General features: G+C 40.1%; 1 protein-coding gene across 1 annotated transcript in view; it reads right to left on the bottom strand.

The window, feature by feature from the left end:
* Window positions 1-13,202, bottom strand: part of PTTG1IP2 (PTTG1IP family member 2) — a 35,016-nt gene extending 21,814 nt beyond the window's left edge. Inside the window, exons 1-3 of the mRNA XM_082499026.1 lie at window positions 13,042-13,202; window positions 8,546-8,598; window positions 3,629-3,737 (exon numbers count right to left, since the gene is read on the bottom strand). Of these exons, the coding sequence (XP_082355152.1) occupies window positions 3,629-3,737; window positions 8,546-8,598; window positions 13,042-13,156 (277 nt within the window). The 5' untranslated portion in view covers window positions 13,157-13,202. The remainder of the gene's footprint in view (window positions 1-3,628; window positions 3,738-8,545; window positions 8,599-13,041) is intronic.
* Between the last annotated feature and the right edge of the window lie 2,659 nt (window positions 13,203-15,861).

The raw sequence follows: 15,861 nt of genomic DNA, 5'->3' as shown, positions 1-15,861 counted from the left end.
AAAAAAAAAAAGATGCGGCATCAGTGTACACACATCACATGCAGCCGTTACTTAAGAAAGAGCAAAACGAAATAAGACAACGTCAGAGGATTTGAGGGATCCAAGGTAAAACTCCCCATAAAACTTCCTAAAGTCATCTTCTATGTCCAGAGAGAGTCATCTTCTTCATCCAAAGAGTGATGAACAAATGGAGCGCAGAATATTATTTTAACAGCATATAGTATAAGTGTAGCTGGTCTAAACCAGGACAGGACTGCATTCATAAAAAAATAATCAGAAACCTGATGTTCTGGAAAACGGCGAGGTTCAAGGAGAAAGCAAACAGGGATGATATAAGCAAAGCTATAGACACAACTTTGAAGAGTTATTTAAAGGACCTAACAAAGGACAAAATGAAATAATTCAGGGAAGTTGTAACAGAGATAATTTAAAATTAAACTCTTCTCCCCACAAATACCCCACACCGTCTATTTTAAAGCATGATGGGGGAGGGGGCAGGGAAGCTGTCTCTTCTCCTTTCTCCCACACAAATCCCTCTGAACTCTGCCAGATTCAGCAGCTTTACGCTGCTGCAGTGATACAAAGTGGCTGCACTTTCACTTTTTACTGCTTCAGGGTACTAGTGATAAGATAGTCAAATTTAGGAAGTGAAGTTCAGAAGCTTTATCCTTTGTGATCATATGCACAAGCCAAAGAGTCTGTTACTTCTCTGGAGACCTCACCAACTCACATCTGGGCAAGGCATAGCCTTCACAGCCTTGCCAAAGATTAGATCCCAGCAAATATTTTTGCTTATGTGTTATAATTTATTTGGCACAGTTTATAATACAGATTAATACATAGTTTCTAGTTACAATACACAAGTAAATCCTGAACATGTAAATTTTGAAAGTAACACCTTTCACTGTATCACATTTCTCATAGTTACTCCCCTACAAGTTACAAGCAATTAAATATACCTTATTCAATAAATAAAACCAGTAAAAAAACTAAATGGAGATTAAAACAATTTTAAGTATATTATTTACTTTTTAAAATGCCATTTAATTGAAGCAAAAAAACTGTATTTTGAAACTTAAAGTGCAGAAAAAGACTGTCAGTTTTCAGTCTATATTCCTGTCTCCACTATCTATTTCGTTTGCTTATTATGCATGAAAAACAATACAATTAAGCTACTTTGTATTACATTGCTTCTATATTGTTCTTTTTTCTTCACTGCTGGTTAATAATCTGTCAACATGTCTTATTCCATAAAATCGCAACTGGAAGCCAGTAATTTGTTTTTGACTTTGAGAGCCGCAATATTCACCTTCATTTTCAGCAACACTGAGCTAACACTCGCCTCTTGATTTTATTTACAAAAAGGAAAAAACACCACCACGCTCACAAGGTAATTAGTTTTTCTCCTGTGTCCGAAGGGGACAGTCTCGATAAGACTACATATCCCTATGGCATGTTATTGCATATCACTTGTAAAAAAAATCTATTAAGGAAATGCATATCTGGGGGGAGGGAGGGTTGTTGTTTCAGGTTTTTTTTTTCTTTTTCCACTTAATTTTTTGTTGAGAATGTGTTCCATTCTCTGTTTAAGCTGCATTCAGTGTAGAAACGCAAACAGTGCCCAAGCTAGAAGCCATTTCTATAGTAGAGGTAAACCATCAAGAACACCCTTAGAATCAGTAGATAGCAGTAATCACTGCTTTGCAAAAGGACATAGCACAAATGTATTTCTGTACTGGGTGTTGCTGAGACAGAGTTAACTTTCTTCACAGCAGCTGGTATGATGCTATGTTTTTGATTTCTGGCTAAAACGGTGCTGATAACACACCAATGTTTTGGCTGCTGTTGAACAGGCTTGAAGAGGATCAAGATTTTTCTCTTCTCTCTGCCCCACCCCCTCCTTCTCCCCAGCGAGTAGGGCTGGAGGTAGGCAAGAGATCTGAGAAGTCAGGAGGGGACACTGCCACAACACCTGACCCAAACCGGCCAAAGGGATATTCCACACCATATGATGCCATGATCAGCAATAAAGCCTGAAGTAAAGGAAAAAGATGTGGAGGGGGTATCTGACTTCCAAGGTCATAATTGTTTGGGGACTGGCTGGGCATCAGTCTGCCTGTGGGAGGTGGTAAGCTATTTCCTTTGCTTGGGGTTTTTTGGGTTTGTTTTTTTTTTTTTTTTTCCCCTCTCCTCATTTTTCCTTCACCTCTTAAACCCCCTTTATCTCAATCCATGAGTTTTCTTGCTATTGTTCTTCCTATTTTCTGCCCCCATCTCCCTGGGGCCAGGAGAGGGAGGGTAGGAGCAGCTGTGTGGGTACGTAGCTGTTGGCAGGAGTCAACCCACTACACTTCCAGAAAAAAAGTCTGCTTAACAGTTCATACTAACAGCATTTACTATAACATCGAAAGCCCAATTTCCTTAAAAGTGTGCCTTATCAGTGAAGCGATATACCTTCTATAGCTCTGAAAACCTCCAAAAGTCTAAGCATCAATGCTTTCTCTCACAAAACAGAGCCCTTCTGCTAAGAACAAAGAATTGGTAAAGTTCTGTACTGTCCAATCTAGTCCCTCGGTTTGCAGGGATTATATGAAGTGGTAGCATTCAGAAACTTGCATATTCCACTCTAATAGCAATCTCCTACCTTTGCTATTCTAATATAAAGTCTTCTCCATAAACTCATTGCTCTAAGCGTGATAACTTTCTTTTAATTTACAGTGAGCAGTCACTGATAGTTCATCCCCGCTTGTTTTTGTCCTTTAGCCTCCTGGTGTTCATGACCCAATACAAAGAAAGCTGCAAGCCTTTGCTTTGCTAGACTGAAGACACACTCTTATTTCATATGACAAGCTTTCCATTGTCTTATTTGCTCTCTGTTCCAGTCTAGTCTGAATTTTGATCTGTATACACAGTATTGCAAAAACAGCTCCAAAGATTTCACCCCATATGCACTGCACCATATTTTGTAATACAAAATGCAAAGCAAAAGGAAATCTAAGAACAGTGAAATGGTGCAGCACTACAATCTACAATGGCGCTCTGCAGCTTCCTTTTTAACCCACAGACCACAGTTTCTTCAGTTGTTTAAGCAAAAACAGCATTCAAGAATTTTTGGGCGGCTCCATTCCTGTAGCATTGGTTCACTGCTGCCACTGGAATATATTATAAAAATTGTGGATTCAGGCATATCGCCCGATATTACAAGAAATTTTTAAAAAGGTAGGAATGGGCGCCCTTGGTCAGCAAGGAAAGACCTTATTTCTTAAACCATACTTCTGAGGTCCAAAGAAATAGGTGAATCCTAACTACATACATAAAATACTCAGAACATTCCAACATCACTGGTTCCCAGTCTAGACTTCAGTGTCAACAGAACTTCTCTGCATAGTAAATGTTTTAAAGCCACTGGATCAGCATAACTATACTGGCTGTTCACAAAGAACCTTTAACAATGACTGTTTTGTAAGTCCAAAAGATTAGGGATCATGATTCCAAATCATAACCATTGCGTCCTCCCCCCACCCCTAAAAAAAATTATCAGGAAACAGCTCTAGTAAGTGGTAGTCTTACTTTACTCTAATCATACTCATAAATAATTCTCTACAGCAAAATTAAAATTAGTACCTACTCCAGCAAACTCCCCATCGAGCATTTGAGAGTGAACATAATGAAGACGGTGGAAGAACACTTCTTACAGGGTAATCAATGCAAGTGTTGTTGGTGTAACACCAAAGGCACTGTGTAAACAAAACAAAAAAAGCAAATTATTGATCTTCAAAAACAGTTTACAATTTAGTGCTCCTCTCCACAGACAGAATTCTTAAGCGCATACAGTACTGCACGGATATGCTGAAAGCGCTTCATAGTATAAAGCCTACAGAGTCCTGGTACAATTCCAAAGTAAGCCTAAACCGAATTGTGAATAAGTACATTTCCTACTTATAGGTAATAAAGGTAATAAATATTTACAGTAACCTGAAAATATTTGGGAACATATTGAGGTACTCCATGTACCTGAGGATAAAATAGCTTTGGGTTTAGAATTACTGAAGTTAACAAGAAATACAAAGCCAGAAAGCCACCTGTTCAGAATTTTAGAATACCCGGTCTCTTTGAGGACTACAAATACATTTAACTTATTTCAGCCCTATATTTGACTATCAACAGAAAGAAAAAAAAAAAGAACAAAATTTCTACAATTCTACAGGAGGTTTTGCTGCAAGGTAATAAAATATAGAGTCTTATCCAACCTGTGTCACAAAGTACATTAGGTACCTTAAATTGTGGACGCTTACCTATCTAGATATTTTTAAAATTTCTTATATGTATTATAGATACAATACCAGCACAATATTTCCGCTTTTTATGTCACCACTAAGCATCAAGCTTAAGTTTTGTTTTCCATCTGTTAAAATAGATACTAATGCAAAATTCCTTTACCACACTACTCAACCAGAGAAGAAGTTTTGGATGACAGCAAAAGGACTCCTTGACAAAACAGGGGTTCTTAGGATTCACTCCAGAAAGAGCTCATCCAGGAATCATACTTTATCTAACAGTACTATCAAGAACATCTCTGTCATATATCCTCAATTGCACAAAGTCTGTATCTTGCTATAAAGGGTTTGAAAACGTTAAACACAAAGGACACATTTTGTAGTAGATTCTGCTGTCTTGAAAATAGTGAAGAGACAAGAAAAATATTTTGTAGTTGGTAGACCATACAAGTCAAACATATCCATAAAGACATATCAACAAATATAATTAAGAAGGAAGAATAATCTTTGAAAAAAAAAAAAAAAAAACACACACAACTTGGCCTCCCTAAGTTTTAATTTTAATCAAGGATGTTAGATAAGAATATGCTTATTTTTGTTGGATCAATTATTTAAAATAATGACTAATAGGGTGCAGAATAAAAGTCATTGTTAAGCTTGTTTGAATGTAATGTTGAGCCTGTTTTGAGTAGAGGGTCGATGAGATGACTCACAAGGTCTCTTCTAACCTGAATAACTCTATACCATTGGTGACAACTAGGAGAACAGATATGTGAACTGTATTGCTCTGATAGAGACTACCGCATGTAACTATTAAAAACGTGTGTAGCCCAAAAGGCAATACCTGATACGGCTACTGATTGGCACAGAGGCTGAAGTAAGAGAAAATAATGCAACTGACTCATTCCCAATGCTAAAAATTGAGCTAATTGTCAAAATCAAGTTAGAAAAAGAAAAAAGCCTAACACCTGAGGGTGAAACATTTCCTTAACTTTGATCCTCATCTACACATGCACACAGATTTTAAAATGTAGTCCTATCTTTAACTACTGCTTGCATCACGTGTTTTGTCTTACACACTGTCATATGGAATTAGAAACATGAAGAGAAAACTCTCTCAAGATGTTAATCAATAGATATTCACACATTATCTGGTAACAGATACAAGTTCTCAAATTTTGATACATCTGATAATCTGCTAGTCATAGCAGTAAATATTTCTTTGAAGTAAATAAATTGAGTTTCAGGATTCAACAACTCTCATCAAAACCCTTATGTGTTATTTCTTAATGTATCCTATTGTAAGGAATAAGGTGAAATGCAACAGCATATGTACAGAATTACCATTCAGAACTTACTGATAAAAACACAGGAAAATAGGTATTCATCAACTCTAAAGACCAATATAAACGACCAACCCAATTATACTTATGACAAACAAAATTTGAGCACTTTGCATTATATAATTCTATTAATCTGAACTGAATTACTACATTTCAGGGTTTGTTTGGAATTGTTTTTATCTATTCATCAAACGTTTAATTTTCATTTTTATATCACAGTATCACAGTATGCTAGGGATTGGAAGGGACCTCAAAAGATCATCTAGTCCAATCCCCCTGTCGGAGCAGGAACACCTAGACGAGGTTGCACAGGAAGGTGTCCAGGCGAGTTTTGAATGTCTCCAGAGAAGGAGACTCCACAACCTCCCTGGGCAGCCTGTTCCAGTGCTCTGTCACCCTCACGGAGAAGAAGTTTCTTCTCAAATTTAAGTGGAACCTCTTGTGTTCCAGCTTGAATCCATTACCCCTTGTCCTATCACTGGTCGCCACTGAGAAGAGCCTGGTTCCATCCTCATGACATTCCCCCTTTATATATTTATAAACGCTAATAAGATCACCCCTCAGTCTCCTCTTCTCCAAACTAAAGAGACCCAGCTCCCTCAGTCTTTCCTCATAAGGGAGATGCTCCACTCCCTTAATCATCTTAGTTGCCCTACGCTGGACTCTCTCCAGCAGCTCTCTGTCCTTCTTGAACTGAGGGGCCCAGAACTGGACACAATATTCCAGATGCGGTCTCACCAGGGCAGAGTAGAGGGGAAGGAGGACCTCTCTCGATCTGCTAACCACCCCCCTTCTAATACAGCCCAGGATGCCATTGGCCTTCTTGGCCACAAGGGCACAGTGCTGGCTCATGGTCATCCTGCTGTCCACCAGGACCCCCAGGTCCCTTTCCTCTACACTGCTCTCTAACAGGTAGCTCCCCATCCTATACTGGAACCTGGGGTTGTTTCTGCCCAGATGTAGGACCCTACACTTTCCCTTGTTGTATTTCATTAAGTTATTCCCTGCCCAAATCTCCAGCCTGTCCAAGTCTCTCTGGATGGCAGCACAGCCCTCTGGCGTGTCAGCCACTCCTCCTAGCTTAGTGTCATCAGCAAACTTGCTGATAGTACACTCAATTCCCTCATCTAAATCATTAATGAATATATTGAATAATATGGGCCCCAGTACCGACCCTTGAGGCACTCCGCTGGTTACCGGCCTCCAACTGGACTCTGCCCATTGTGATAAATGTCCATAAAAATGATAAATGTGTCCATAAAAATGACTCTGTCATTTTTATATGTTGCTGCTATCTATATTATCACCAATATGAAAACTTGACTTTTTTTTCTACTGAAGCAATTAAAGTAGTTTCAGCAATGTTTTGCTTTTGTATTGCTCACACAAATGTTAATGGCTTTGTTCTGTAGCTTCCCCCCCCCCCAACGTATGTACAAATTGTCTGAATCAAGTCTAAACTCCTTTCTTCAAGGTTAACACTGATGCTATTGAAGCAGTTGCCCTGAATCAGCCATCATTCTGCCACCAAAACAAGCCTAGACACTGTCATTGGTTTGACAGATTCTGAAAATAACGTATCCCTAACTCTGTTAGTATCTTCAGTACAGAAACACAGCTAAAGGGTTAATTTTTCTCACAAGGTGAACACACACAGCTCTCAGGTTAATAAAAGTTGTGCTCATGTATCCGTGGCAGTAGCAGCAGCACTTATCTGAAGTGATGGTCACACCAGCGGTAGTGCTGAACATTTAATCTTTAATGACCCATATTTTCCACTTCCTACTTTACAATTTTGAAGATGAAGAGTTCTTTACACAATGTCATGCTTATGACAACAAATATACAGGTCTGACAACACACAATGACCACATCAATAGAAGGCAATTAATATTTTTCCATTAAAAAGCCAAAAGATGCATAAGACAAGCATAAAACAGGTAAGTACAGATATTTCTCAATTTTCCTTAGTGAGGAAGTTTTGCAGTAACTTATGTAACTTAAAGACTCCTGAAATGTTTCTTTTCAGTGACATCTGAAGTTGGAATTCAAGACAAAAACTCACTTTAAATATGGGAGTTTCTTCTACTCTGCAGGGACAGACACCTTGTGCATACTTATCATGACCCCTATTGCGGAGCTAAAAAGGTTTTGAGCAAAGGACAGAGAAACAACTCCTATTAAGTGTCTGCCTTATTGCAATGTCATTGGAAATCTAAGCACTTGCTACCAGAACAGTGACCCAGCTTGGCAGACTTGGCATTTACAGTCTGAAGTAGTCAGTGGAGAGGTCGACATGTCTGAACATCTACAAAGCACTGATCCAGTCTGTCTCAGTTAAATGCATTGCTTGGGGCATCTCTGGAGAAAGACACTTCTAGTTGATTTACATTAATTTCCCAGTTCTCCTACTCAGCATACAAGAAATGCAAGACATTGTAGCCACATAAGATTCAGTTTATTTAGCCCTTTCATAAGATAAAAATTTACCTAAGTGCTGCTTGCAAAATGAGGATGAGTCTAAACCAGCATCAACATTAACTTGCTCAGTTGTGCTATGAAATCACCGAGCACACACAAACTGGAAGCCTGGATTGTACACCGTCTGTCATCTCCAAAGAAAGACCCTGAGTGACCAAATCATCGAGTAACCCTAGCAAAGTGAAAGCACACTGGCACTGACTGTGACTGAGGGAAAGCAGACCATCAGTTGACTGTTAAGTAATATCAGATACTAGAACTGACTGATCTTGACTTCCTTTTAATTATGGGTAGTTTGACTAGATTCACCATAAAAAAAAACCAAAAAACACAAACAACACAAAAACCCCACCAAACAGTCAAGCAATCCTAACAACTTGACTTCATATTAAGTGGAAAAATCACCAAATTTGCAACAATCAAAATGGATGTTAAAGATCTTACCGAAACATTTCTTAGACATTCTTCACAGGACCTCTGGGAAAACTCTGAACATGCTACAAAAAACCCAATACACAGAGATTATATATTTATCTTTACTCAGCAACATCAAGCATTTAACATTAAATATTTAGCCTTTTCTTTTTTCTACTTCTAGGTACAAGAAACAATTGTGACTGAAGTAATGAAAGCTCAATAATTCCATATCAGGAGAACTGTAGCAAACAGAGATACAAAGCATTTAAGTTTGCCCTCTGACATAGTCATAGAAACAATTCAAGCTCACCTTTAACTTCAATTTGCTTTCTCTAAGGACAGAATAGGAGACACAAGGCAAGAGCCTCCCTGTATCTGCTGAAGTTCTAATAAGACTTTTATACTTCAATTTAGAGAACATTTCAAGTTTTGCAGCTTTGGAAGCCTAGTAAAAGCTGACTGTTGCCTACGGTTGGTCCCCCTTCCATAGATATTAACTGCTTTCTGGGGGGAAAAGTTTTTAAAAGATAAAACTCTCCAGATAACATGATTTTAAATAATAAAAAAATATCTCCAAACATAGGACGCAGTTATTCTGTAAGAGGTCAACAAGAATTCAAACATAAGTTTGAAAAGCCAAGTGATGCAGAAGTACTTGATTCCTACTTTCTTTGGATTTAAAAAAACCCAAAACATCTCCTGTCCTAAAAAAGTAAGTATTTACTGGTGTTCACATTTCCAGAGGATTCCAGCCAAAGGCTGTCACTTTCATTTAGAAGTACTGAATGCTTATCATCTTAAGACCTGTCTTTTTTATCCACAACGTAGACATAATTTGTTGCCTACAGGACCACCTACATGCCATAGGCTTGACCTAGATGAACTACTTGACAGATGAGGGGGAGTCTGCTCTCCTGGTCTGAACCTGAATTTTTCTTCCAATAATTGTAATACCTACGATAATTTTTAATACTATTTAATGATATTAACTTTCGATTATTTCCACATATCATAAACACAAAGGACAAATATATCCAAATTAGTAATCCAATTTTACTTTTAATGAATAACCACATTAGTCAAAAGCAGTTACCAATTTGACCTAAATTATTGGCATGTTTTGAGACAACTACAAATTTCAATACTTTCTTTTCATAATTCAATATTATACTTTTCTGGTACTAATTATTAACATTAAATGTATTTTATGGACCGGTATATTGAGCTTTAATTAAAATATCTGTATAGAAAAACTACTTACCAGTTTACCTGGTACCAATTAATTGAGAAACAGCCTAAGTATAAGGCCCATATACAAATTCAAGGAAAAAAAAAACAAAACAAAACAAAACACGAAAAGCAGACTCAGAAATAGTTCTCAGTTTAAACTCAAAAATTTTCAAATGGGATTATTCCACATGGAGTACCACCAAGCTTATTATACAAACACTTCATTACATTTTCGATATAAAACACCTGAACAAACCAGTTTTCGGAACACTAATTAGCAAGGTAGTGCCAGAAGCATGCAAATACACCAAGGACTTCTAAAAACATGGTTTAAGTTACATTTTCAGTAACTGAACCATCTACAGTAAAGTGAAGAAATGTAACGTTCCTCAGATTCTTATCAAAAGAGGTAATATCGCAAGCTTTTCATGCTGTTTATCTTCTTTAACTGCCTTCCTACTGACATATTATAGCTGATAACCTATATTGGCATATAACCAAAAAGACAGGAGCTTCAATTATAAAAAAATTAGACTTCTATTATTTATCTTTATTCTTAAGAACAGCATAGAAGAGTCTTAATGAAAATGCTTCAAAATATATCACAACATATATCTCAAAAATCAAAACATCTTTATGTACTGCTGTTACAAAATTTAACTTTACTATGAGTAATTGAAAAAATATTTTTTTCCATTCTGCTTTACATATTTCTCTGGGTCACATAACTTAGATATGTAAATTTTCCACCAGATACGGTGTTCTCCACAAAAGCAGAAGATAGAATAAAACACCTGTTAAACTGAAAAAGAAGAAAAACCCAAACAGCCCCTCCAATCCACCTTGATAAAATATTATGTGTACCAGCACATTAAACAAAAACACTTTGAATTTTCTTTTTTTTTTTTTTTAATTTAAACAGCTATTAAGTTGACAGTCTCCCTCTAATATTTCAAGGGACTACTGTATTATCTTTATCGAGGAAAAATATAAACATAAGCCATAGCATCACTACCAAAACCAATTCATGTTGTATTTTAAACAGCATTTATCAAACATAATCATTCCTTCTATATTGACATAGAACAACAGCATTAATGACGTAACATCATAAAATGAGAAATCATTTTTACACATTAAGCCTGATTTACCAAGCTGTGGAAGCATTACTTTGGTAAGTGGTGTAATTTTTACCAAAATAGTTTAGTGTAACACCTTGTACAGAGTGAACTGTAGCTGTATGAAGATTATATTCTCGAAAGATAAGAAAATGCCATTACTGTCCATGCACACTTTTTTTTTTCCCAATGAGAATGCTGCCCACACATACAGGAATTGTACCAAGTTAACTGTCCACCAATTATCTGTATGATCTCACTGTCTAGCAGACATAGTCATGGACCAGGGTATCAATGCACAAGTACAGAACAAAAGCTGTTCCTCCACAAAATACACATAAAACAGAATAGAACTGACAATAAAACTTGTTTGTTTTTTTTTTTTTTTAAAAACATCTTTCCCCCCTCCTCTTTCCAATATGTACTTGTGCATGAAGGTAGCACATGAAGAGATTTTTTTTTTATTTTTTTTTTTTAGAAAGACAGCACCAGCACGCACTGAGGATTGATGACTGCCATACAACCTTAAGATCAGTGAGTAATGGAAGGGAACTCATATTCCACTAAAAAAAAACTAGAACAGTGCAACTGCTCAGACAGTCACAAACCTTTCAACATCTACACTAAGCTTATTCATAACTAGTTTATTTTAATTTGTTCTCTACCCTCATTCTCAGGGCAACACTGTTCTTAAACAGCTGTTCCCTCCTACCAGTATGAGTACTTTCTCCAAGTACTCTTATTCCCCCTCAACCTTCCTCCTGCTCCAGCAATTAAAGCCATACTCTTCTTGGCATTTTCTGAAATAGGGAACAATACAGCTTTTGTAGCCCTGCTTTGTACCAGTCCAGCCCTGTTGAACTCAGGTGCTGAACTTGTGGGATATTTAGCAGGATGGCATACAAGGTCCCACAGTCCTGCAAAGCTACCATAAAACTGCCATCCCTTTCTCCACAAGAACATCACTTCAGTAACTGATATGCCTCCGACAGTCATGAAGTCTACCTCCCTCCTTTTTTCCGTTTTAAGATTAAAATAATACTAGTCACATGGCATAACAATCCATCTTTTATTCCTCACTTTAACCTTATTTTTAATATTTATTCCTTTGAGGTCACCTACAGCTTTCTGTACAGTATCACAATTCTTCTCCATATCAACAACCAACTTAATATCATGAGCAAGTTCCTAAACTCAGATAAGAGTAACATTGTGTGAAAACTTCTTCCCTAGGGAATCCATAAGCAGCTCCACTACCAATTCAGCCCAATTTTTGGCTCCAACCAAACTCTTTGCTCTTTGTTTTTGATTATGTTAATTAACTTGCAGTTATTAGCAGGCCTGCTTTTTGTTCTTTCTTCTCTAATAGCTTTTTACAGCTCTCTCCTCTTCTGCTTCAAGTTAGTTGTCTCACAGAGTTAAGATACTTGAAAAGGAAGTACAAACCCTTCCATAAAAGAAATGAAACACCTCAAACTGGACTCTAAACACACATGTCAAGGTCTACTTGAGATACCCTAATTTAATGCAAACTAACCTGATGAGCACCTTCCTGGTCACATCTGTTAACGGCAACCAAATTTGAGGACGAGCTTCACCAACCGCTTTCCAAAAGCAGCTACGAGATAAACTACTCCAACACAACAAACAAGATAGCAAGAGCATCTCTGTCAGCTTCTCCTTCCAAGCCACACTCCTCATCATCAGTCAGGGCAGAAAAAACCCAGGCGAATGCTGTCTCTTTGCAGCAGAGCTCCCGATAACCCCACGGCCCCGCAGGCCGGCCGGCAGTACCAACCCTACTGCCGTCGCCCCTTCCCTTGGTCGGAAGCTGTGAGCCAGCCGGCCGCCCCCCCGGGAGCCGGCTGCCTGTCCTGTCCCGCCGGTGACTGCCCTCCCTCCTCAGGGGACCGGCCTGCTCCCAGGGCCGAGGCAAAGCCCCGCGCTCCGCCACCTCTCCGGAAGGCGCTCCCGGGCGGCCGCTCGGCGCCTGCAGGCCTCGGGGCGAGCGGGGGCTCGTCCCTCCCGCAGCCCTGCTCGAGAGCGAGCGCGGCCCTCCACAGAGAAACACCGCGGGAAAGGCCCCACAGCCCGCACCCACGGGCGAGCCCCTCCGCGGGGAGGAAGGGAAGGGAAGGGCTGCGCGCTGCCCCGCGGCTCCCCGCCCCTCCTTACCTTGCGCCGGTGCTGGCGGAGCCGTGGCGGTGAGGCGCGCCAGCCCCACCCCACCGCGGCCCCACACCAGCGCCAAGACTTGCAGCCACAGCGGCCACAGCCGCAGCGCCTCCATCACCGGGCCCGGAGCGCCGGGGACGCGGCCGCGTTCGCACCAGGAACTGACCCCGCGCAGACACCAACGGCCCGCGCGCGCAGGCGCCAACGGCCGCCAAGGGAGGGTGGGGCTGGGGCGTGTGGCGAGCGGGCGGAGGCGGTTCTTTTCCCGGTGGGTCGGCGGTGGGGCGGGAAGCTGAGGGTCCGGCTTGCAGGGACGGGGTTTCGGCGCCCCAGGAGCCTGCTTTCAAGGCCGGGGTCTCGGCCCTGCAGGCGCCCGGGGGTGGGCGTTTCACCGTCCGTGAGCTCCCGGTGCGTGCGGCCTGCGCTGCCAGTGTCCCTTTGGCGCACCTGTGTGAGCTGCAGAGCTGTGGCTGCGAGTCACTTGCAGCCATTTGTCGGCTCAGTTCTGTGAGCTAGCAGGCCCTCTTGCCTTCCCTCGAAGATCAATGCTCCTTTGATTTGACCCTCTTTTTTTTTTTTTTTTTTCTCTCCCGTTGCTGTGTGGACTCTTCCCGTCCCTTCGAGAGCAGGGGTGTGGCGAGGATCCCTTCCCCAAACTCCTGCTTGCTGGTGTTATTTTTCAGTGAGGATGGCCAGCAGGCTGCTAAAGCCAACAAAGGTATCAACAAGTCAGGGTTGGCTGGCTGGGAATATAGAGATGGAGACAAATATGAAAATTTGCCATGACCTTCCCATTGTAAAAGATTGACAAGTTGTTGGTTTTCCACAGTGACCCACCTCTTAAGGCCTTATAGAAGCATGTAGCGTGCTCTGAAGTGTCCAGGGGTATAGGAAACACCCAGATAAGACTGCAAAACATGACACAGGAATGAAAGAAGCAGACCCCAAACCCTCTGAGATGGCAGGGTAAGGACACAGAGGAAACTTTGGCCATAGATAACTCTGATTAGACACCTAATTGGGTCCTCAGTGGCCAATGAAGTGAGATACCTTGCCATGCTTTGACTGCCAACCTTGCTTTAATTGAATCATCCTACAGCTGAGCTTTGTTAGCTTCTCTGTGATCGTGTTGAGGAATGGGAAGTTTCATCTTGGGCAATCAATAGCCAAAGTACCGGTGCAGGGGTTTTTTAGTGCCGAATGACTCTACTGCAAGTAGGAAGCAAACACTCCCTCCAAGTATGGCACTGTTTCAGTCAGCAGTGACTCCAGTTGCTTGTGACCTTCCTTCTCAAACATGGCAGCATTTAGACCACTTTTAGTAGTCTTGTGTAACCATTGTTACTGTTGAAAATTTTGCAAGTGGTTTGTGGGTGTTGGGAGAGCAGAACTTAGCTGTTTGAGATGATTTTGCAAATGCGCTTGAGCCTTAATGAGGAATAAGATGAATGTTCTTCAGTGCTTGACCTTGCCATCCTATCTAATTTTAGACACGTGATTCATCTTACTGCAGAGATTAATCTCCCTAAAATCCCACACAGTAAGAAATGACTAGCTCAAGGAAAGAGTTCAGAGGGAATTACGGTAACTGCTAGTAACTCTGGTGACTTAGGCCAGTGCATAAAATTAAAAGGAACAAACCTGAGTCTTGTTGCTTGGTTCTAAGGCTGTTGGCCTTCAAAGTTGACAGAGTGCTGTACCACACCAGGATGGCTTTGTGAGAGATTTGGCAGTTTCAGCAGGGGCTGATTGGAAGGTGCCCTTACCTTAAAGAAAGGTTCAACCTGTGCATTAAAAAGTTATTACATTTAATTTTGCCTACATCACCTTTAGATTTTAGACAGCAGCGCTAGAGTCCCTGCCTCAGCCTCCAGGAGAGTGTTAGAAAAATAAAGTGAAAGTGTGTGTATGTGGGGTGTATGGAAACCAAGTTGGTTTTACCTGAGCTTAATGAAGGACAATACTGACACATGACTTCAGCCTTTTTCAGCTGGCTGAATCATAGAATCATAGAGGAGTTTGGGTTGGAAGGGACCTTTAGAGGTCATCTAGTCGAACCCCCTGCAATGAGCAAGGACATCTGAAGAGCAGGTTTTTCCATGTGTTCAAGTCTATAAATCCTTATGCTCCGAAACACTTATTTTTTTCTTGTTTCCATATTCTTGAGTCACTTGGAACGTGCTCTTGGAATAGTAAAAACACACAGATGAGTGACAAAGACTACCAAAGATAAGGAACTGTTTACACAGATAGTAGTAATTCAACAGACTATAACTAAGGAGGCATACAACAGAGGTGTATGAAGTCATGAGTGGCACAGAAAAGGTGAACGCAGACTGAATGTGTTTTCTAATACAAGACCTAGAGGGCATTGAACACAATTATCAAGTAGAAGATTGAAAACAAAAGCATTTACAAGAATATAAAGTGCTTAAAGTACAGCTAAGTTGTGAAACTGTCTGTTTTCGGATGTTAAGGATACTAGAAGTTACATTAGTCCAAAAAGATAGGATTTTTTCCATGAATATGTCTCTTAACAGTTATTAAATACCAAGATATCACCTCTGGTTCAGAAAGTCCCTGAACCACACTGCCAGAAGCTGTGTGCAATTGCCAGGGAAGATGCATTATATGACTGCTTTATTCTGACATTCTTCTTTAGGCATCTGTTGTTGACTGCCATTTTAGGCAAGATACTGAGCTAAAAGTGTCCTTGAAATGACTTTATATAGCTGTTCTCATTAATTTTCTTTTTCTCAAAAGCTTATGTTGTATGCCACATGATTATGATTAAATGTACCGAATTACATTTGAGGCAGA

This window comes from Vanellus vanellus, assembly GCF_965231255.1.
Source record: "Vanellus vanellus genome assembly, chromosome: 2".
Lineage (NCBI taxonomy): Eukaryota > Metazoa > Chordata > Aves > Charadriiformes > Charadriidae > Vanellus > Vanellus vanellus.
This window is presented reverse-complemented; position numbering and strand designations above follow the sequence as displayed.